General features: G+C 41.0%; 1 protein-coding gene across 2 annotated transcripts in view; it reads left to right on the forward strand.

Annotated features, from left to right (window-relative positions):
* MRPS27 (mitochondrial ribosomal protein S27) overlaps positions 1–23,416 on the forward strand; it is a 100,983-nt gene that overhangs the window by 5,970 nt on the left and 71,597 nt on the right. The window contains exons 2-4 of one of the 2 annotated variants that reach the window (XM_043488763.1): positions 4,343–4,420; positions 19,729–19,799; positions 21,793–21,851. In XM_043488763.1, the coding sequence (XP_043344698.1) occupies positions 4,343–4,420; positions 19,729–19,799; positions 21,793–21,851 (208 nt within the window). The remainder of the gene's footprint in view (positions 1–4,342; positions 4,421–19,728; positions 19,800–21,792; positions 21,852–23,416) is intronic. The other variant, XM_043488764.1, reaches the window with a different exon arrangement.

Below are 23,416 nucleotides of genomic sequence, written 5' to 3' on the forward strand. Positions count from 1 at the left end.
ACCTCTGATATGCAGATATCACCACCCTTATGGCAGAAAGTGAAGAAGAACTAAAGAGCCTCTTGATTAAAGTGCAAGAGGAGAGTGAAGAAGTTGACTTAAAACTGAACATTCAGAAAACTAAGATCATGGCATCTGGTCCCATCACTTCCTGGCAAATAGATAGGAAACAATGGAAACAGTGACAGACTTTATTTTGGGGGGCTCCAAAATCACTTCAGATGGTGACTGCAGCCATGAAATTAAAAGACACTTGCTCCTTGGAAGAAAAGTTATGACCAACCTAGACAGCATATTCAAAAGCAGAGACATTACTTTGCCAACAAAGATCCTGCTAGTCAAAGCTATGGTTTTTCCAGTAGTCATGTATGGATGTGAGAGTTGGACTATAAAGAGAGCTGAGCGCTGAAGAATTGATGCTTTTGCTCTGTGGTGTTGAAGAAGACTCTTGAGAGTCCCTTGGACTGCAAGGAGATCCAACCAGTCCATCCTAAAGGAAATTAGTCCTGAATATTCATTGGAAGGACTGATGCTGAAGCTGAAACTCTAATACTTTGGCCACCTGATGTGAAGAACGGACTCATTTGAAAAGACCCTGATGCTGGGAAAGATTGAAGGCGGTAGGAGAAGGGGACAACAGAGGATGAGATGGTTGGATGGCATCACCGACTCAATGGACATGAGTTTGAGTCAACTCTGGGAGTTGGCAAAGGACAGGGAAGCCTGGCATGCTGCAGTCCATGTGGTCTCAAAGAGTCGGACACCACTGAGCGACTGAACTGCCTGAACTGGGCTTCCTAGGTGGCCCTAGTGGTAAAGAATCCACCTGCCAATGCAGGAGACATAAGAGACGTGGGTTCGATCCCTGGGTCTGGAAGACCCCTTGGAGGAGGGCATGGCAGCCCACTCCAGTATTCTTGCCTGAAGAATCCCTTGGACAGAGGAGCCTGGAGGGCTACAGTCCATAGGGTCACGAAAGAGTCAGACATGACTGAAGCGTCTCAGCACATTCGTCCCCTCCTCAGCTTACGCTCATGTAGAGAAAGGGGCTGTACTTTTTTCCCACAGAAGGGAGCAATCTACCTGGTTTTAGAAATTGGAATTCAGTTTGCACAGAAATGCTATCGTAAATTATGAATGGGTTATCTGAATTGTGTGTTTTGGCTCTGTGTCAGACTGTTAGAGCATGCAGAGACCTTAAATATCACCCAGCCAACTCCTTCACTTAAAACTGCAGGATCTGGTCTGCTCACTCCTGCCCTGGTGTACAACTGCACACCTAATGCAATGCCATCAGTGCTGTTGGATTTTATTCATCCTTCTTGACAGATATAGGAATGTAACTGACAGTTTACAACATCGTCTCTGTGAAAAATGTATTCTAAGTTCCAAACATCTAATCATTTATAGTTACTATTTTTTAAAAATATTTTTATTCCCTTTTGAGGCAGTCTTTGGGAGCTTTTAATATTATTGCATCATTGCTTAAGCTTTAGACCTCAGATTTATACGTATTATTCTAGTAAAGTCTGACCTAACCCCTGCTGGAGACAAGGGAGGGACTGGTTTGGGTATAAATACACACAGGTGTGTTTATATTTGTTTTAGTTGGGAAATGGATAGAAAATAACAGTAGCATCCTAATAGTGTGTGTAATCAGCTCCCATGCCTTCCCATGTTTGGTTATGGTCTGCTGTGACCTTCAGGTAACTGTCTGCCATTCATTCCTTTTTAATTTTTTTAAACAGCTTTATTTAGATTTAGTTCACATTCATCTAAAATGGTCAATTTAATGCTTACCTATGTTTTTTGTTACATACACAGGGTTTTGCAGCAGCTGTCACCACAATCAATTTAGGAGATTTTCATCACCTTGAAAAAAACCCGGTACTCATTAGCAGTCACGTCCCATTTCCCCCCAGGTTTTCCTGACCCTCTACCCTCCAGATCTAGGCAACCAATACACCTCTGTCTCTGTAGATTTCCCTGTTGCAGACATTGCATATAAATGGAATTATGTAATATGTAATCTTTTGTGACAGGCTTTTCCTTAGCATAATATTTTTAAGGTTCATCCATGTAGCATGTATCAGTACTTCTTATTGCTCAATAATGTGCCTTTCATAAGAATATACCACATTTTGTTTATCCATTCATAAATTGATGGATATTTGCATTTTTCCTTTTTGGCTATTATGAATAATGTTGTATACAATTTTTTGTGTGGATCCATGATTTCATTTCTCTTAGGTATATATGTGAAAATGGAATTGTTGGGTTACCTAGTAACTCCATGTTAACATTCTGCAGAACTGCCAAACTTTTCCAGTGTGGCTGCACCATTTTACATTCGTACCAGCCATGCATGAGCCAGATTTCTCTACATCCTTATCAACAGCTGTTATCATCTGCCTTTTTGATCATAGCCATTCTAAGTGGATGTGTAGTTGTATTTCAGTATATTTTGCATTTCCTTAATGGGAAATGATATAAACATCTTTCCATATACTTATTGGCCATATATTTATGTGTGTTCTATTTATATGTGTGTGTATGTTTTAGAAATGTTTGTTCAGATCCTTTGCCCATTTTTCTGTTGAGCTGTCTTTTTAAATTTTGAGTTATAAGAGTTTTTTTTTTTTCTTGGTTGTTGTTCAGTCACTCAGTCGTGTCCAGCTGTTTGTGACCCCATGGACTGCAGCATGCCAGGCTTCTCTGTCCTTCACCGTCTCCTGGAGCTTGCTCAAACTCATGTCCATCGAGTCGGCAGTGCCATCCAACCATCTCATCCTCTGTCATCCCCTTCTCTTCCTGCCTTCAATCTTTCCCAGCATCGGGGTCTTTTCCAATGAGTCAGTTCTTCACATCAGGTGACCAAAGTATTGGAGCTTCAGCATCAGTTATTCCAGTGAATATTCAGGACTGATTTCCTTTAGAATTGACTCATTTGATCTCCTTGCAGTCCAGAGGACTCTCAAGTCTTCTCCAACACCACAGTTCGAAAGCATCAATTCTGCAGTGTTCAGCCTTCTTTATGGTCCAGCTTACATCCATACATGACTACTGGACAAACCATATCCTTGGGCAGATGGACCTTTGTCAGCAAAGTAAGGTCTCTGCTTTTGAATATGCTGTCTAGGTTGGTCATAACTTTCCTTCCAAGGAGCAAGTGTCTTTTAATTTCCTGGCTGCTGTCACCATCTGCAAGTGATTTTGGAGCCCAGAAAATTAAGTCTGTCACTCTTTGCATTGTTTCCCCATCTATTTGCCATGAAGTGATGGGACCAGATGCCATGATCTTCATTTTTTGAATGCTGAGTTTTAACCAAGTTTTTTCAGTCTCCTCTTTCACCTTCATCAAGAGGCTCTTTAATTCCTCTTCACTCTGCTATAAGGGTGATGTTATCTGCATATCTGAGGTTATTGATATCTCCTGGCAATCTTGATTCCAGCTTGTGCTTCATCCAGTCTGGCATTTTGCATGATGTACTCTGCATATAATAAATAAGCAGAGTGAAAATATACAGCCTTGATGTACTCCTTTCCTTATTTGGAACCAGTCCATTATTCCATGTCCGTTTCTGTTACTTCTCGACCTGCATACAGGTTTCTGAGGAACCTGAGATTCTGGGTACAAGTCTCTACTCAGATAAATGATGTGCAGATATTTTCCTCCTGTTCTGAGTGATCCTTTCTCTTTCTCGATGGTGTCTGAAGGGTAAGTGTTGACTTTGAGTTGTCATTCCTCCTTTCTCGTTTATTCCTGGAGCTCGTGTCTGTTGAGCACTGTCACCTGCGTCATTGTCACGGGCGTCGTCTTGTGGGATACCGCGGGTTTGGCTTTTAGATTCCTCCTCTTTACCCACTGGGTGCTCGGTACTCTCTGCTGTGTGTGAAATAAGGGTAAATGTGCTGATCCAAGTCAGATGGAAATTTTTTAGGACTAACTAATGATGATAAAGTCATTTAATGAGTTAAGCAACCATTTAGCAAGTATTTAGGGTTCTAAGAAGGAATTTTAAGGCTTATCTAGGCTCTTTGTCAGTGGAAGCAAATGGCTCCTAGGTCTAAAGTATTAGGAACAAAATCAGCAGCAGTTTTACTCTTAATATTATAACAGAAATTTTAACAGGTTTTCTGCATTTTCTTCCTGTGAGAGGTTGAATGCATGTTATCATGAACTGAATTGTAAACCTGTGCAATATTGGTTACAGTTTCATAACAGATCTTTAAATAGTCTAGTAAATGGAAAATGTGGCAAAGATATGCTTAATAAAAACACACGTATAAACTGAACATGTATTGAAACCATGCCTGTTGAGGTAATTGTTTTTTTCCTCAGGTAAAAGATGCCTACTTTCTGCAGCATATGTGGACAGCCGCAAATGGGAAGCAAGAGAAAAAGAAGATTGTCACCTGGGTAGGTACTTACTACGCTATTATATATATCATTTCCAATCACTCCATGTTTGTTACTGTATATTCATGAGATATATGTGAAATGCTTTTATGATAATCCAATCAAATAAGCATATTTTAAGTCTTAAAAAGAATTAGACCATTGTTTCATATGTGGTAGAATTATTTTTTCTTTCTTGCAAATTTCTCTTTCATTTTTGCCTTGACAGTCTCTCTGGATTATGTAAACATTATTTTGTCTTGTTTTCTGTTCATTTTTATCATATAGTTGGTTACCATGCATCCTGACTTTATCTGCAGAATCAGTCTTTATCATGATGGTTGAAAAATGATTATTTTCCAAATTCATTAATACCTCCACATTTACTAATTAGTACTCAGTATTTACTGTAAACAAGAAGCCTCCGTTTTCTCCCACGTTTTGCTCTTTCTCTGTTTATTATCAATATGATCTTGTAGATTGCTTTTATTCTTTTAATGATTCATTACCATCCTTACCATGATTTCATTAGCCAGATTCTCCCGAATTCTCTCAAATTTGGCTAATGGAAGCCCTTTCAAGCTGGCTCCCAGTGTTCCATCTTATACCTTTCCTGCTGTAACCCTGAAATCAGTTGCAATTAACCCTTAAACAATGGAGGTGAAGGGCACCCACCCTCAGCACAAAAATCCTCTTATAGCTTCTAGTTGGTCCTCCCTATAAGTGGTTTCTTCCTAGCCAAGTTTCCGTCTACGGATTCAGCCAACGGTGGATCATGCGTGTAACCCTAGTACACGTTTAGTGAAAGAAATGTTTGTGTGAGTGAGCCTGCACAGTTCAGACCTGTTTTGTTCAAGGGCCAACTGGATTTCTCCAAAGAGCACTGGTTCCTTTTACTAGGGAATGGTATTAGAAACCAAGGTCTGTGCACTAGGCATCTCCTTGCTACTGTGGAATTTTTGCTTCTTTGCCCATTTAGTGGACAGAGCTAGGGAAAATATGTATGCATACACACATAAACATACATATATTCTCATATATATATATGAGCTTACATGTACATATTTTACAAATTATGAGTTCATTCTGAAACCTCAGTTCATCTCTGCAGAGTTCTTCCTTGCCTTCCTGTCATCCGTATTTGTATCTCCCTTCTGTACTGAACACACTGGCTCCCAGCAGGGCCGTGTTTTGTTGTGGCTGTCAGTCTCGGTACTGCCTGTTATCATTTCTGACTTCTACCCAGTGAAAAGTGAAAGTCGCTCAGTCATGTCTGACTCTTTGCGACCCCATGTACTATACAGTCCATGGAATTCTCCAGGCCAGAATACTGGAGTGGGTAGCTGTTCCCTTCTCCAGGGGATCTTCCCATCCCAGGGATCAAACCCAGGCCTCCCCCATTGCAGGTGGATTCTTTACCGCTGATCCAGCAGGGAAGCCCCTTCTACCCAGTAAGTACCAATAATGCCCTACAGTCATTTTGACAGTCAAAAAAGAAAAAATACCACTAGGTATTCTGAAATGTCCTTGAGGGCCTTTTGGTACTCCTTTTGGGAACCACTATTCTAATGATGAAAGCAACATGGGGTCAGTTAATTATATTGCAGAGCTTATTCTGATGTGCCATATATGTGGAAGTACAGAAATGAAGATGAAGAATTTCATAAAAGCTATTATTAACATTTTCCTAGGTATGAGGGAAAATTAGGAAACAGCCATTATATTATATTTGGTGCTTTGGTATGGATCAGCTCTGTTATTCGGAGACAAACCTAGGAAATACTGTCATGGATTCTTGAGTGAGCAGATGCTCTTTGGCAAAGAATAAGCATAACAGTCTCCAGTGAATATATATCCCACGGAGGTAACTGTTTCCTCTCTGTTAAGATTAATATACTTAAAAAAGCAGTACATACCAGCCACCAATTACTGAATACTATCCTGCCAACAATCCTTTCTGTACATCCTGAGGCCCTGTCAAGTCAGAAGTGATTTTTTTCCTCATCCTGTATCTTACAGCACTTTTTACCTTGTGTGACGTGGTCCAGAGTGTGCACTTGAAGTGAAAATGTCTGGGTGTTTTTCCTATCTCTGCCAGCTTTCAGAACCTATGTCTCTTAACTGGGTTCCTGTACCTATCAGGGATGATGATAATGCCTGCCCCAGATCATACTCTGACATATAGTAGCTGTCGCAGAAATATGTGAAAGGAATTATTTAGGATGTGAGGTGAGATGAGGTTTTGAAACTCAAACTGCTTGGAAGAAAAAGGCTCAGACAATATTTTCTTCCTACTGAGTAACAGAATATTATTAAAACTTGTGTTCATATGTGGTATCACTGCGTGTTTTCCCTGTTTCTTTTTCTGTTTTTAAATTTATCTTTGGCCACGCCTGTCCCCCTTGCTGCCTAGGCTCCCCTCTAGTTGCGGGCGGGGGTGGGACACGGCCCTCCCTAGTTGGCTGAGGGGGCGCGCAGGCTTCTCACTGTGATGGCTCTCGTTGCAGAGCCCCGGCACTCTGGCGCGCAGACTTCAGTAGCTGCGGGCAGGTGGGACTCCAGAGCACAGGCTCAGTAGCTGTGGCGCAGGGGCATAGTTGCTCGGCAGCATGTGGGGTCTTCCAGGATCTGGGATTGAACCCGGGTGTCCTGCACTGGCAGGCGGATTTTTCACCACTGAGCCACCAGGGAAGCTCCCAAATTCAGTGTTTGAGCCTTCTGGCTGGGTTATGGCCCTGAGAATCAGGCGGTGCATGTGGGACTGCATTCCCATGATCGGACAGTAGGTGGCAGTGTGGCTCCTCCGGAGACCCCAGAAGCCAGTGGAGCCGGCTGTTTTGGCACTGCCCTTTGGGAAGCGTTTCCTTTCGGACGTGCGCGGTGGGCTGCCCTCGGCATGTGGAGCGGTCTGATTGGGCGCTGCGTTCTGGTGCGGGCTCGCTGATTGGGGGAAGGCGCGGGGGGCGATATGAGGCTTTTACTCCGCGCGTCCCCATTGGAGGGCATGGAGTGGGGTGCAGGGGATCGCGCTGGCGGGGAGCGAAGATGCATGGGTGTGGGTGTGGGGCTTTGGCTTCCCTCATCTTAAGTGATTTTGCTTCCACAGATACTGGCGGAGGAGACCTGGATTCTCTCGAATCGTCGTGCAGCTGCGGTGCCTCTGTTCAGTCTCATTAATGGTTTTGTGTTAGAGCTTTGGGTGAGGGATGATGGGGATCTGTCCAGCTGCCCGTGTGAGAGTAATTTATTATTGTGGAGGTCTAGAATAAAAGCAGGCGTGCAGTATACCTGTACTGTAGTCTGGGGGCATGCAGGCCGGGTCCTCTGACACCAGAGTCAGAAGGCACCTTCTCTTCAGTGTGTGTGCCCGGCTCTGCGCTGAGCACTTCAGGGCACTGTTCCATGTCGTGTTCTCAACAGCCGGCTGAGGTAGCTGCTATTTCCCTTAGAGTTGAGGAAAACGAGACCAGATCCTAACATCTGCTTAGGGCTATACATTATTCTGGAGAAGGGTAGGCAACCAACTTCCGTAGTCTTGCCTGGAGAAACCCATGGACAGAGGAGCCTGGCACGTTACAGTGCATACGATCTTACAGAGTCGGTCGTGACTTAAGCGACTTAGTACTCATGCATACAGTATTCTTTTGTCCTTCTGCTCAGAAATAGGTTTCTTAGTGATGGCTGTAGTAGTTGCAACTCTGCCTTACTGTCTTCTCTTGCACTGAAGCAGTGGATCTCTTGCTTTTAAAAAATATTTTTTGATTGTAGTATAATATATTTTGAAAAGTGCACAATTTGTAATGTACAGATTGATGAATTATCACAAAGTGAATAAACCTGTGTAAAAGAACATTCTTACCACTCCGGAAGCCCTTATTGTGGCTCGCATTCTCCTCTTCAAACCATTATTCTGACTTCTAATGAATGCCGTAGGTTACTACTTTTTAAAATATTTTATGATAGAAAATGTAAAACATACAAAGGTAGAGTGAATGGTATAAGGAATCTTTTCACTTTTATTCAACCAGCTCATGGCCAATCTTTACTTCATCTCTACGTCTGCTTATTCCCCCATCCTGATCTTTTGGATGATTTTGAGACAGGTCTCAGACAGTATATATCATTTTACCCATAAATATTTCAGTTCAGTCACTCAGTCGTGTCTGACTCTTTGCGACCCCATGAATCGCAGCACGCCAGGCCTCCCTGTCCATCACCAACTCCCGGAGATTACTCAAACTCATGTCCATCGAGTTGGTGATGCCATCCAGCCATCTCATCCTCTGTCGTCCCCTTCTCCTCCTGCCTTCAATCTTTCCCTGCATCAGGGTCTTTTCCAATGAGTCAACGGTTTGCATCAGGTGGCCAAAGTATTGGAGTTTCAGCTTCAGCATCAGTCCTTCCAATGAACACCCAGGACTGATCTCCTTTAGGATGGACTGGTTGGATCTCCTTGCAGTCCAAAGGACTCTGAAGAGTCTTCTCCAACACCACAGGTCAAAAGCATCAATTCTTCGGTGCTCAGCTTTCTTCACGGTCCAACTCTCACATCCATACATGACCACTGGAAAAACCACAGCCTTGACTAGACGGACCTTTGTTGGCAAAGTAATGTCTCTGCTTTTTAATATGTGCTGTCTAGGTTGGTCATAACTTTCCTTCGAAGGAGTAAGCGTCTTTTAATTTCATGGCTGCAATCACCATCTGCAGTGATTTTGGAGCCCAAGAAAATAAAGTCAGCCACTGTTTCCACTGTTTCCCCATCTATTTCCCATGAAGTGATGGGGCCAGATGCCATGATCTTAGTTTTCTGAATGTTGAGCTTTAATATTTCAGTGAGTGAGTGAGTGTGAAGTCACTCAGTCATGTCTGACTCTTTGCGACCCCATGGACTGTAGCCTACTAGGCTCCTCCGTCCATGGGATTTTCCAGGTAAAAATACTGGAGTGGGTTTCCATTTCCTTCTTCAGAGGATCTTCCCCACCCAGGGATCAAACCCGGGTCTCCTGCATTGTAGGCAGACGCTTTACCGTCTGAGACATACCTCTAAAAGATAAGGATATTTTTAATACTGTTATAGCACCTATAGTATTAATAATCATTTAAATATGAAATATCAAGTCAGTGTTCAAATTTCCTTAATACTGATACATTTTTTAATGATTATGCACATAAGGTCCAGGCAATGCAGCTGGTTATGTGTCCCCCCTTATCTTAACTCTTTTTAAATCTTTTAATGGAAACATGCAGAGGTAGAGAGAATAGTTGGAGACGGAAATGGCAACACACTCCAGTATTCTTGCCTGGAGAATCCCATAGACAGAGGAGCCTGGTGGGCTGCTGTCCATGGGGTCGCACAGAGTCGGACATGACTGCAGCGATTTAGCATGCATGCATTGGAGAAGGAAATGGCACCCACTCCAGTGTTCTTACCTGGAGAATCCCAGGGATGGAGGAGCCTGGTGGGCTGCCGTCTGTGGGGTCGCACAGAGTCGGACATGACTGAAGCGACTTGGCGGCAGCAGCAGAGAGAATAGTATATAATGAACCCCCATGGTGTGTCACCCAGAGTCAGTGGTTATCAGTTCCCTGCCAGTCTTGTTTCATCAAGCCCCTACCACCTTACCAGATTACTTTTTCACAAATTCTTGTTATCTGATCTTTTTATACTTATTTTGATATAAAAATAGGATTTAAAATATATATAACTATAATATCAGTCATACCATTACTAAAAATTAGTAATTCCTTAACATTATTAAATATTCACTCAATGTTCACATTTCCTCAAATGTCTTATACACTTTTTAATTCTTTTTAATTTATAGTTTGTTGAAATGGATTTCAGATAAGGTCCATATGTTGTGATATGTTGACATGATTTTAATCTATAGGTTTCTCTTCATCTATTTCTTGAAGAAAATGGGTTTTTTGTAGTTTCCCACATTCTAGATTTGCCATTTTCATCCTTATGGTAGTATTTTTTTATTTTTTTTTTTCAGTGTTACAGCTCTATTTTATTTAGATAATGGCAGGAAAATCCATCTTTGAGGCATGAGGGCACTTCGATCCAAAGACGCGAAGAGAAGAGTGCCCCATAGAGTGGGGGAGAGAGAGAGAGAGAGAGAAGAGGACTTTGGTTTCTCTTTTTATATGTTTCTCTGTCCCTGGACCTGTCTTATGTAAATTGGGCCAGCCAGGAGTGTTATTTGTTTTACCTGAGGTTCTCACCCCATTCCTCGGACCTTCCTTTGTTCTATATTCGCTGGCTTTTCCCTTCCAGGTCTTTTAGCCACTGCCATTCTGGACTCCTTTTCCCTATTCTAACTACCTAACATTCCCCCCTCAAGAGATGGGAGGCCCAATTCTTTGGGAATAGGGACGTCGAGGTCTCTCTGGCTACTTCCTGCTGAACTGGGATGGCGAGGGGCATTGGGCCTCTCCCTCTTGCTAGTCTCAAGCCTCAGAGTCCTCGTAGTGGTGTCCACCTCAGGGTGAGTGATATTTTCTGTGGTCGGCTGTAGTTTTATATCTTTGTTGAACTGGCACTGCATGTTGCAGCTTGACCTTAACCGGAGGTCCTCTGGAATCTGAGGCTGAGCCGCATGGGCTTTCGGTTTTCAGCGTGATGGGCCTTCTCCTGCGCTGGGTTTTCTTCGCGTTCCGCTTCTACCGCAGGAGCTTCGCTGAGTTGGGCTCCTGCTGCACTTGGCCTCTTCTGCGCAGAGGTTGTTTTCAGCCAGGTTAAATCTGAGTCATGGCACCATGGATGTCAGGCAAGTGTATGCTCCTTGGTTCTTTGTCTCATCACAACAAAAATTCGGAGTGACGGACCTTAAAGCCCCCTCGGCGGGTCACAGCTCTCGGGTCTTGGACAGACCGTGTTATAGCTCTCAGGTCTCGAATGGACCGTGTTATAGCACTTAGATAAATCAGTGTTACAGCTCTATTTTATTTAGATAATAGCAGGAAAATCCATCTTCGAGGCACGAGGGCACGTCGATCCAAAGACGCGAAGAAAAGAGCACCCCATCGCGCGGGAGAGAGAGTCTTATGGTAGTATCTAATATACCATCCTTATAAAACTGGCAGTTGGCGAGAAAAGCTTGATCAGATTTTTTGTATTTTGTTTTTTCTTTAGACATGAGTGCTCCATAAGTAGTGCCATTTACTGCTGTCAGGAGGCACGCAGCACTTGGCTATCACTTTAATGTTAAAGGCCATTTGTGAACATTGCTTAGATCCATTATTTTATTAGCAGCTGCAGAATGTTGCTCTTTTATTTCTATAATTTCTTCCTCATTTATTACGCAGAAACTTTTTGTTAAAGAATTTCTTTTCATGAGCAGTTATCTAGAGTTATAGTTTGTATGGAGAGGCAGCTTTGAAAATAATGAATTGACTGCCTACCATCCTATAAGGTTATCAATGAGGGTTTTAATTTTTTTTTTAATAGCATGAATTCATGGACTTATGTATTCCAGACATTTTAATCCATTGCAGTTTGTATTTTTTATTGAAAGAGCCTTAGTTCTCTCCGGTTAGGCTCTGTAAAGCCCTGGTAGTTCTTGAACTTTCCAACTCAGATCAGAAGATTTCCATTTTAGACTGCTTCTGTACTGGGCTTCCCTTTGGTTAAAATAAACACTGAATTAAAGCTTTGTCTCTGAAATTTCTTCATTAGCTGTGCAGATCTACTGGGGAGGTACAGAGTGAAAGTTAGCAGCATCAGCCAGTTAGCAGCTGCTGAATCACAGACTGGGGCTTGCAGTGAATAGAATTCAGGAGAAAATCATCCTGGGGAACTGGGTGGCTAGGAGGGCAGGTCTCCTGGGGGAAGTCCCTGGGTTCCACGACAAGTTCGCTTGATCATCCTGCCAGGGGTAAGAGCCTGGGTGACTTAAACTGAATAGGTTCTTGAGCCCTACTGAATTAAATATTTTATTTCTGACTTTTTCATTTTATAAGTAATTATAAAGTAAGGGATACGTTTTAGTTTTAGTTACTGACTTTTTGTTTCGTGTTGTTTTTTTTGGCGGGAAGGTGGGGGATCGGAATTCAGATTGAAACCAAGCACTGTGACCATCTCTCACATTATCTAGACACTTCTCTAATTGGCTGAGGTTTAGTTTTTCTGTGTCATTTCAGCTGTGGAGCTTTTTGGCTTGTTGCAGTAGTTTTTCAAATCCTGCTCTTGGAGCTTGATGGAGATTTTCTGAGGCCTACTTTCCTGTTCGCATATCTGTGACATAGATTCATTCGCTAGATTTCATAATGACCATCTGTTGACCATTCTAGAGGTGGGTCTGGCCTGTGTACATCATCTTCCTTTAGTCTTAGTATTATGTGTACAAAGCTTGCCTTCACAGTTTTTCCTTTATTATTTTATAGCTTCTGGTGACAGACAAATAGAAGGAAATCTAAATATTTATATTCAGAATGGTTCCTAGGTTAATTTTTTCTAATTCCTTCTATTATTTCCATACATGGAAATGGTCCTCTCTCCCTATTTTTCTTTTTAAATGTGGGAAACAAAAACAGAGTTTCAGCCAGTGTTTTCCAGATCACTTCTTTTAGGAAATAAAATAATAACTTGTACCTAGTTCTTTAAGAATTATATAAATTAGATAAGGTATGCAGATGGTCTTACATCCTCAAAGAGCTTAACATTGACTGAATGGTTAACAATGATGTACAAGTTACACAGAAATCATGAAAAACTGAAACCATCTAATAATTTCTCACCTAAATCTCCCAGAGTTCAACAGAGGATCCATCTTTCCTTCAGAGACCTTCCTTGTCACAACTTTGACCCAGAGACTACCCTGCTTTATAAGAGGCATCTTTCCTAGCACATCGCTACTATAGATTTTGTGATCATTAAAAAGATTATCATTTTTTTCTCAGAATTTTATACACTTTGAAGCTGTGTTACTGATGTACACCATGTTAAAATTATCTTCCTGAAAAAATGGGTTTGTGATCATTATGTAATGACCATCTAACCTGAAAAAGGAAGGCCTTTTACTTTAATCTGTTGTGTCTGATATTAATATAGCTGCACCAGCTTTCTTTTGACCACTTTTTTGCCTAGTACATTTTTCATACAGATATTTTTAGCTCTTCATGTGTTCATATGATTTATATAGCTGGATTATGTATTTTTAAAACTGATCTGACAATTGTCATGTTTGTAACTGGAAAGTTTAGTCCATTTACATTGTCATTTTATGATCAGTGATTTATTTGGACTTATTTCTGCCATATTTTGTGATTTGTCTCATCTTTATTCTTTTTTTCCTATCTTTTCAATTGGTTGTGGTATTTTTGTTTTTTACATTTCCCCCCTCCAAAAATTATATCCTCTGTTTCTGCTCTTTCAGAATGGTAGATTTTACCATTCTAACTCTACATCTTTTAGAGGATTGCTTCATAACTTCTAGCATACTTACTTACTTTAAATTCTAGGGTTAATCACACTCTGCTGTCCTTTAGTCCAGTCACATAACCCCCAACTGTATGATACTGTCTAATATTAAAGTTTTGCCCTTTAAAACATGTAAACACATAAGACATTATTATTTTAAACAATTTCCCCCAGACCAAATCAATTTTATTTACTTACCATTCTTTCTAGCATCTCAAGTCTTTTTTAAAGGATCATTTTCCGTCTTCCAAAAATACGTCTTCTAAAAAACGCAACTTGTAAAAATTTCCTTTAGTGATACTCGTTGCTAATAAATTCAGTTTTTGTTTGAAAATGTCTTTATTTTTCCATTAAACTTAAAAGATAGTTTTGTTAGATGTGTAATTCTCTTTTGATTGTATTTACTCCCAGCATGTTATTCTACTGTTTTCTCTTGTTTCTAGTGAGAAAACAACTGTTGGTATAGTTGCTTTTCTTTACCTTCTGGCTACTTTTAGTCTTCTTATTTTTCAGTTTAAGTGTAATGTATCATGGTGTGGGTTTAATTTTACTTAGTTGACTTGAGATTTTTTGTTTCCTGAATCTGAGAATAGATGATTTCTATCAGTTCTAAAAAAAACTTAGCTATTAGCTCATCACGTATCAACTCTCCCTATTCTCTATATTAACAATGTCTTCTGGAAATTCAAGTTAATATATTTTAGACCTACTATTCTATTTTCTGGGCTTCCCTGGGCCTGCAATGTAGGAGACCCTGGTTCGATTCCTGGGTCCAGGAAGATCCCCTGAAGAAGGGATAGGCTACCCACTCCAGTATTCATGGGCTTGCCTGGTGGCTCATATGGTAAAGAAGCTGCCTGTAATGTGGGAGACCCGGGTTCGATTCCTGGGTTGGGAAGATCCCCTGGAGGAGGGCATTTCAACCCACTCCAGTATTCTTGCCTGGAGAATCCCCGTGGACAGAGGAGCCTGGTGGACTACAGTCCATGGGGTCACAAATCAGACACAGTGGAGTGACTAAGCACAGCACATTCTATTTTCCATATCTCTTAATGCCTTTTTTATACTTTTCGTTTTTATTCATCTCTGCTGCAATCTTCTGTCTTGTAATTCCTTTTAGATCTTTCAGGTTGGTAGTTCTCACCTCACTTGTATCTAATCTGCTCTTTAACTTACTGAATTTCTTTTTTACAACTTTGTCGACATGTTATTTACATAGAATATACCACACATACTCAAAGTGTGCATTTTGACGAGTTTTGACATATGTATGTGTGTGTCTGAGCATGAAATCATCACTACCGTCAGGATGATAAGCATGCTTGTCACCCCCGCCCCCACATTCTCTCCTCCTCCTTTGTAGTCCTTTCTGCTCTTCCTACCCACCTTCCCAGGAAACCGCTGGTATTCTTTGTTATCATAGATTAGTATGTATTTTCTATAATTTTGTGTAGTAAAATTAACTTTTTAAACCGCTTAAACCACAGTTCTCAAGTTGGTGTATCTCGTATGACAGAGGAAGTGTGGGTTAGGGCCTCAGAGATGTGAGGCTGACTTCGTGGCTTAGAATCCTCGGGTCACGGCATCCTCGCTGTTTCCCTTTGCGGAGTCCATTACTTTCCAGGTCACCTTCACTGCAGGTATAACCCTAGGCAGTCCTGGCTTTACCTGATGATCTGTGAAACCGCTTCCCACCTTACAGAGGCCTTGGTTCTGTCCCGTCCCCTGAAAGTCATTGAAACCGCAGCTCTGTGTCCCTGGGGCCGGCAGATGCTCTCAGATGACCGCTGCCGTCAGTAGTCCCTTAAACACGCAAGGTTTGTCCTTCCGTCTTGCCTCTGATGATTAGACCTATCTTCTTGAAACCTCAGTCATATGTTTGACAGTTTTTCTAAACATTTTATTTAGATGTTTTATTTTTGTTGTAGGGAGACTTTTTTTAAAAGCTATTCAGTCCACCTTATTGCTGAGATGAAATTTAGTTTAATACTATCTTCAAACTTAGCAGCAACATCCGAGACTTGTTTTGTATTCCCTCCATGGTAGCTCTCAAACTAACTTACTTAAGTGCTTGCCAGGCTACCTCACAATCTCCTGGGGCTTTTGTTTGAAAATTTGTATTTCCATGGTCTCTCCTCAAACCTATGAAATTAGACTTGCCCTCTGGGTGTGAAGCCTAGGAATCTGACATTTTAAAGTCTTAAAGCCTCTCAGGGTTAACCAGGATTATACTTCGAATAGTGTGGGGGTCCTCAATAAAATCCTTTATGTCCTTAGACTATCAGTGATTTTTTTCCTTCAAACAAAAAGAACATTTTCATACAAACATACACTTCGTTTTCTGGACATATTTCCCCATTGTCTATACAGGTTTAAGTTTTGTTAAATGAAGGATTCAAATTTCAGGCCCATTTTCCTTTAGAGTCTTTGTTGACCTCAACCATCCACTGCAGTGTGTGTTCCTAAGGAGATGAGTGACAGGCAGGAAGGCATCTTCTATGGCACAGCCGTTTGAATAAAACCTGGGCATCTGATGGCCCCTCGCTGAGATGTGACGTGTGACTGACTGCCGAGCCCACGGTCCAGAAGCCTGTGGCGCCAGCCCGCTGCAGGCCGCAGCTGCCCCAGCTTTTGTGGCCATCCCTGTTCGGTGCGGTTTTCTGCTTCATTCATCATGCCTCTGCTATCATGTGAGGTGATTGGTGCATATTCTGTTTAGCAGTAAACCTTTCTCTGACTTATAGTATGCAAATATTATTCATCAGATGCTGGCTCTACAGCTGTTGCCTTTTTTGAGGCCCCAGTTGATTTCACTTGACTGAAGATATCTTGGTGTAAAAGATTAAAGTGGAATCTTGACTCTACACTATAGAAGCCAACTCAGTCCAAATGTTTAGCTACATACTGTGCATTATATGAAACCCACGAAGAAATGGAGCTCATTTTAATTCGGCCAGTAGATCCAAATCTTGCATTTTTTTGGTTAAAATTTAAATTTTGAGTAAAGGGAGTTGATTCTTTATATTGCCTATCATCTCAACATAAGAGCCTTGAATTATGAAGAGATCATAAAGATTTGGTGTCTTGGGAATGCTGTTTAATGTCATTCTGTGAACAGTTAGATTTAACAATATTAATTTGCCTTAGTGTGAAGAGGTTTTAGGGACTTCTTTGTATGTGTGTATTTGTGTTTTAAAATTTTTAAATCACATGGTATCAACCCCTTTAAGATAGTCATAAGAAAAATTAGTAACTTTTTACATCATATCAGGTGTTAGAGGTTTTGCAGAATTCCTTTCCCCTAGTAGCTAGAGTCACTGAGAGCATTACCCCAGGGGAAGAAAAGAGAAAAATATTGGTTAAGTGCACAGCAATAGGTCTTCAACAAATACTTAGCAATTGATTCCCTGGTGCCTTTTTGCTTGATATTAATTTCTTTCACCAGGGAGAAAAAAAATACTTGAAAGTCCAAGTTTTAGAGTTGACTCGAACAGCATGGGTTTGAACTGCGCGGGTTCACGTCCGCGTGGACTGTTTTCAGCACAGCTTACACGATGCCGCTGGGTGAGCCCTCGGATGCAGAGAGCCGCTGCGGGGCTTGAGTGTCTGCGCATTTTGGTGTCTGCAGTGGGGCTGAGACCAGTCCCATGGAGCACCAGGGCATAACTACTTCTGTTTTCTTCCTCTCTCTCCTCCCTTTCTTACTCCCTTGCTTCATTCCTTTTATTTATTTACTTAGATACATTGAGTGCCTTTCATAGAACTCTTGCAGGAACTGAGACTATGTCAGTGAATTATAAGTCCTAGCCTTCATGGTTTTTACTTCTAAGTATAAAAGACAGAAAAAAACAAACCAAAAAAAGCCACCACCAACAAACATAGACCAGTGTGTGTGGGCATGTAGATCATAGGAAATATTCTGGATTTTATTTTATTATTTTGTTTTAACATTCATTTGTTTGGCTGTGACAGGTCCTATTTGCGGCACTTGGAATCTTTTTGGTTGCAGCATGTGGGATCTTTAGTTGTAGCTTGTGCACTCTGAGTTGCAGCATGTGGGTCTATTTCCCTGACCAGGGGTTGAACCCAGGCCCCCTCCATTGGGAGCATGGACTCTTAGCCACTGGGCCACCAGGGAAGCCCCTCTGGATTTTATTCCAAGTGTGATAGGAAACTGTTGGCTGGCTGAGACAAGAAAATAACAGGATCTGACTTATCTTTTAAGAGGCCCAGTCAGACTGCTCTGGGGAGATGAGGTTGTAGGTGTGGGGACAGTAGTCAAGGTGACTACTCAGGAGGTGAGAGGTTAGCTGTGGTAATGGTGACACATGTAAATTTCAGATCTAGCGCTTATATGATTTGCTGGTACATGGTTACAGAGCATGAAAAAGAGTGGAATCAACAGTGATGCCTTAGTTTTTGGCCTGAATAAGCCAGTTAACACACAGCCATTTAACGAGATGGGAAAGGCTTGGAGGAAAGCAGGTTTGGAGTGGAAGGTTGGAGATTTAAGAAGACAAGCAATGTTAAGATACCACACGGAAATGTCACCTATGCAGTTGGAAGTAAAAGTCTGGAGTTACAGGCAGAAGTCAGGGTCGGCATATATGTGTTCAGTCAGTAGTCTGTAGATGATGATTAAAGCTATGTGGAGGGAGAGAATGAGATACCCACGGAGCGAGCAGATGGTGGAGTCTGCTCCTCAGGGCACGTCAGCATCAAGAAGTCAAGAGGAGGAGATCCTGCAAAGGAACCCAGGAAAGAGAAAAAGAACGTTTCATGAAGGACAGAATGGTCAGCTATTGTCAGAGAAGGTGAGGTAAGATGAGGATGAAGAATTAACCACTGGATTTAACGAAGTGGAGGTGGACTTTGGTGTCGGCAGTGAGGAAACCAGTCTGACTCCAGTGGGCCCGAGGGAGGCTGGCACTAGGGAAGTGGCGACAGTGGCGCTGGGGAGGCTCCTGGAAGCAGGGCCGCGAAGGGGCGGGCGGGAGGAGGCGCCACGGGGAATGTTTGCCGTTTTTGGTTTTGTTTGTTTAATGGACTACATCCTTTGTTTAGGAAAAGAAAAAAAATGGAGGCAGAGTCTGTGGACACAGATGCTGGTAGCCTGGTAGACCTGATAGGATAGGGTGCCCACGATGGCTTCTGTTTTATACGTAGGGAAGTAAGGCACAAGCCGTGGGCTGAGAGGGAGAGGAGGAGGGGACGGAGCACACGGACTGTAAGTTCTAGAAGCAGTGAGCAGGCATGAAGTAATTATTTTGGAGACTGTGTTGCCTGTTATTCTAGATCTTTTTGGACTCTGAGATAACAGTGTAATCTTAGGAATACCAAGTATGTGTATGGATGTTCTGGTAAAAGGATCCAGAATAGGAATAGTTGAGGCTGAAAATCACTCATTGTAGCCACAGTGCCTTGCCGTCTGATTTGTCCAAGGGATGTGTAAAAGTCATTTCATAAGTTCCAACTGAAAACATTTTTGAACAGCTAATATCAGTTTGTTTATCTGGTTCAAAATGCAGAAGGAACAAATGTATAAGCATTAAAGAATCTCCTTTTCTTGGCCACTACCATCTAATTCCTTTCCCTGGAGTCTGTCAATAATAACACTTTCTTGTGTCTTCTTCCAGAGATATTTTACAGGTCCATTTTTAAAAAGCTAAATCTGTGCTGGGGTTTTTAAAACAATCCTTTCTCCAATCAAGTAAATACTTTAAAAAAATTATACTAATATTTCTCTATTCTCTTTAATTTATTAATAATTTTTTAAAAGAGCATCCCTTTTAATACTGACTTCATAATGTTGACAGCCACCTGGCAGGAGTTGCGTCTGTTAGATTTTTCTTTAGAAATATGTATAGTTAACAAGGTTCTTTTTGCTTCTTTGTCTTCACAGCTGATCTAGCATCTTTGATGGATAAAACATATGAGAGAAAGCTGCCTGTTAGTTCTTTAACAATATCACGGGTAAGAAAACTTACTTATATTTTCATGGAAGAAGGAGAAAGAAAGCAAGAAAGACTATTCATATAGATGAGGCTGTGTAAATAAAGACCATCTTTTATAGGAAATAGTTTTCCAGAGTATCATATGTTTTTATAATTACTAATAGATATTTTATGATGAAGTAGTAAATTTCTTTGACAGGAACAAAAGGTAATAAATTTATCAGACTCTGATGTCAGTGATCAGTGTTATTTATCTAACTTAATTTTCCAGGATGTGATATGATGCCATCATTTTTTTCAAAGTTGATATACTTTTCAAAGTGGTAGTATTCACTTGTTAATATTAGAAGTAACTTTGGTAGTTGAGAAAGTCTGTAAAAGACTTAATTTTAGGCTGCTACAGAGCATTAGATGGGAGAATAATCTTAGACTAGGAATCAAGAATAGAAATTGATCCATTGACCATTACTGATGAGCTTCTAGGCCAGCTGCTGTACTGGTTTCTTAACATTATCTCATTATTCTCATAGCAGCCATATGAGATAAGCCTTGTTATCTCCGTTTTACATGTAAGACTCAGAATGGTTGATGGCTTTCCCAATTTTACATAGTTCATAGGTGGAAAAATTGGGCTTTAAACCCAGATCTCTGTGGCATCAGAGTTCTTTTCTGTTGCCTCCCAGAAATAGACCTCATCTTGTCTTCATGAAATTCCTTTGTGACATTGGGCAACTGGGCCCTCTCTCAATTTCCTCGTTCAGTATGGAGATAGTAGTATCTTCCTCACAAGGCTTATGTGATGCTAAATTGAGATCTTAGTTGTGAAAACTCTTTGTAGAAATTAATGGCACCATAAAATTGAAAAGACTATTAAATCCAGGAGAGGAAAAATAAATAAACCATCATCCCTTTTAGTCTCAGTGCTTTTTTTCTGCTTTTAGTGGGAAAATATCAAACTGTTCAGCTTGCTCATAACCTAGTAATTTTCATATTGGAGAGGAGCTGAAAGACTGCTGGTTCATCCCTTATATGATGGGTAAAATCTCTGTAGCCATAATGCCTGGTGTTTGTTTAGGCAGCACTTCAAAGTTTAAAGAATTTTGATGTAAGAGCTTTCACATACATTTTCTTGTTGGTTGGAGCTTCATACTCTTCAGTTCAGGTGCCTTTATCCTGTTTATGCAGATGAGCAACTAAGTTCCAGAGAGACTGTGTCATCTGTTTATGCCACACAGCATGCAGTCAGGAGAACTAGTTTTCAATCTTGGGTCCTGTGTTTGAACCATATTTTATCTGCCCCTTAATAAGATTTCTAAATCGAATCTATTAAGTCCTCCAAAGAGGACCCAGAAGTCTCCCCTCTACTCTCCTCTCCATCCTCCTGAAGTCTTAACTTTATTCACTACATCCATTATTTCCTACTTCATCCTTTTTGCCTCTGAGTCTTTAGTTTAGAGTAGAATTCATCGCCAGAAGAGTCTTTTCTGTTTCTCAGGTTTAGAGTTAAGGAACACACTGGGGTTATTTTGTGGGTCAGAAGGAGACTTGGTTGGTAAACAGTAGCAAGCTGACTGGTCCGTAGCAGACCAAATCAGATAGGAAAAATGGATATAAGATCAAGTTCTCTAAATTTAGATTTTCCTCTTTTGGGTCATGTTTTTTCAGCCATTAGAGTCTTCATCTTCTGAACTGTTGTGTTTCCATGTATTTGGAGCTTGGAAAACAGAGAAAGTATCAAGATTTAAAGATAAAGGAAAATATCAGTGACTAATTATAGAGTAAGAAGAACCCTTTCTTGTTTGGAGCGGGGTTCGTGTTCAGTTTTCAGTTTTTCTAACCAAAGTTGTTCTACGTATAGAAAAAGAGAGGCCATTGTAGATTCTTTGTTGGTGTTAGCATGAAGTGGTATGAAGGATGGGGCCACACTACGTGAACCCTGTCCTAATAAAATGACTGGTTAATTTTTAAGGTCAGTATGTGACTTAGGCTCAATACCTTTTTCCGTCTTTCAGTTTGTGGACAACATTTCATCTCGAGAAGAGATAGACCATGCAGAGTATTACCTTTACAAGTAAGTTTTTCATTTCATTTGACTGTATATTCTTGTTTCACATCCCTTTTTAATAGTGAAAGATCATTAGTACTGTATATAATGTTCAGTATCTGGCTTTTAAAGTTTGTGCTTTGGCGATCTTTCCATATCGGTGTGTAGAGAGCTTAGTCGTTTTTTTTTATAACTGCATCATATTCCTTACTATGAATATGTTATGTTATTTATTTACTTTTGGTTGTGTTTGATCTTCATTGCTGTGTTTAGGCTTTTTTAGTTGTGGTGAGTGAGGGCTACTCTTTATTCTGGTGTGCAGGCTTCTCATTGTGATGACTTCTCTTGTTGTGGAGCACAGGCTCTAGGCATGCAGGCTTCAGTAATTACAGCCTGTGGGCTCAGTCCTTGTGGCTTGTGGGGCCCTAGAGTGTGCAGGCTCTGCTAGTCGTGGCTCACGGGCGTAGTTGCTCTGAGGCATGTGGAATTTTCCTGGACCAGAATGAACTTGTAACCTTTACATTGGCAGGTGGATTCTTATCCGCTGTACTACCAGGGAAGTCCTGAATATGTTATTTAAATCAGTTCCCTACTGTAGGGCCTTTGTGTTGTGTTTACTTTTTGTATCATGTACAACACAACCATTAATAATCTTTTACGTAAGTAATTTTGCACACAGTTCTCATAAGTATGTATATTTAATATACATATGTAGATGCAATGATACATATGTATTGACATACATACATATTTAGTTTCAGTAACTTTTGCCAAAGCTTGCCCAGAGGTATTTTCATACTACTGGATTTTTGTTACTCTGATAGGAGAGAAAAACATGTCTGTCTATCTCTTGTCTCCCTTTTTTATTTAGCTGGAAATACACTTTTTAAACCCCATTCAGCACTTATTTTCTTTCTTTTTTTTAATTTTAAACTTTATTTTATATTGGGGTATAGCTGATTAGCAGTGTTGCGATAGTTTCAGATGAGCAGCAGAGGGCCTCAGCCGTACATATGCATTTATCCTTTCTCCCCCAAACTCCCCTCCCATCCAGGCTGCACATAACATTGAGCAGAGTTCCATGTGCTATACAGTATATCCTTGTTGGTTATCCATTTTAAATATAGCAGTGTGTACCTGTCCATCCCAGACTCCCTAACCGTCCCTCACCTCTGACAGCCATAAGTTCATTTCCTAAGTCTGTCAGTCTCCTGTTTTCTAAGTAAGTTCATTTGTATCATTTCTTTTTAGATTCCACTAAGAATTTCTAAGTGGAAGTCTAAGAAATTCAGGTGATATTTCTCCTCCTCTCTCTGACACTTCACTCAGTATGACACTCTCTTGGTCCATCCATGTTGCTGCATATGGCATTCTTTCATTCTTTTCAGTGGCTGAGTAACATTCCATTGTGTATATGTACCATATCGTCTTTATCCATTCCTCTGTCGATGGACATTTAGGTTTCTTCCATGTCTTGGCTGTTGTAAATAGTACTGCAGTGAACTTTGGGGTGTACGTTTCTTTCTGGATCATGTTTTCCTCCAGATGTATGCCTGGGAGTGGGACTGCAGGGTCATGTGGTAGCTCAATTT

This window comes from Cervus canadensis, chromosome 16, assembly GCF_019320065.1.
Source record: "Cervus canadensis isolate Bull #8, Minnesota chromosome 16, ASM1932006v1, whole genome shotgun sequence".
Taxonomy (NCBI): Eukaryota; Metazoa; Chordata; class Mammalia; order Artiodactyla; family Cervidae; genus Cervus; species Cervus canadensis.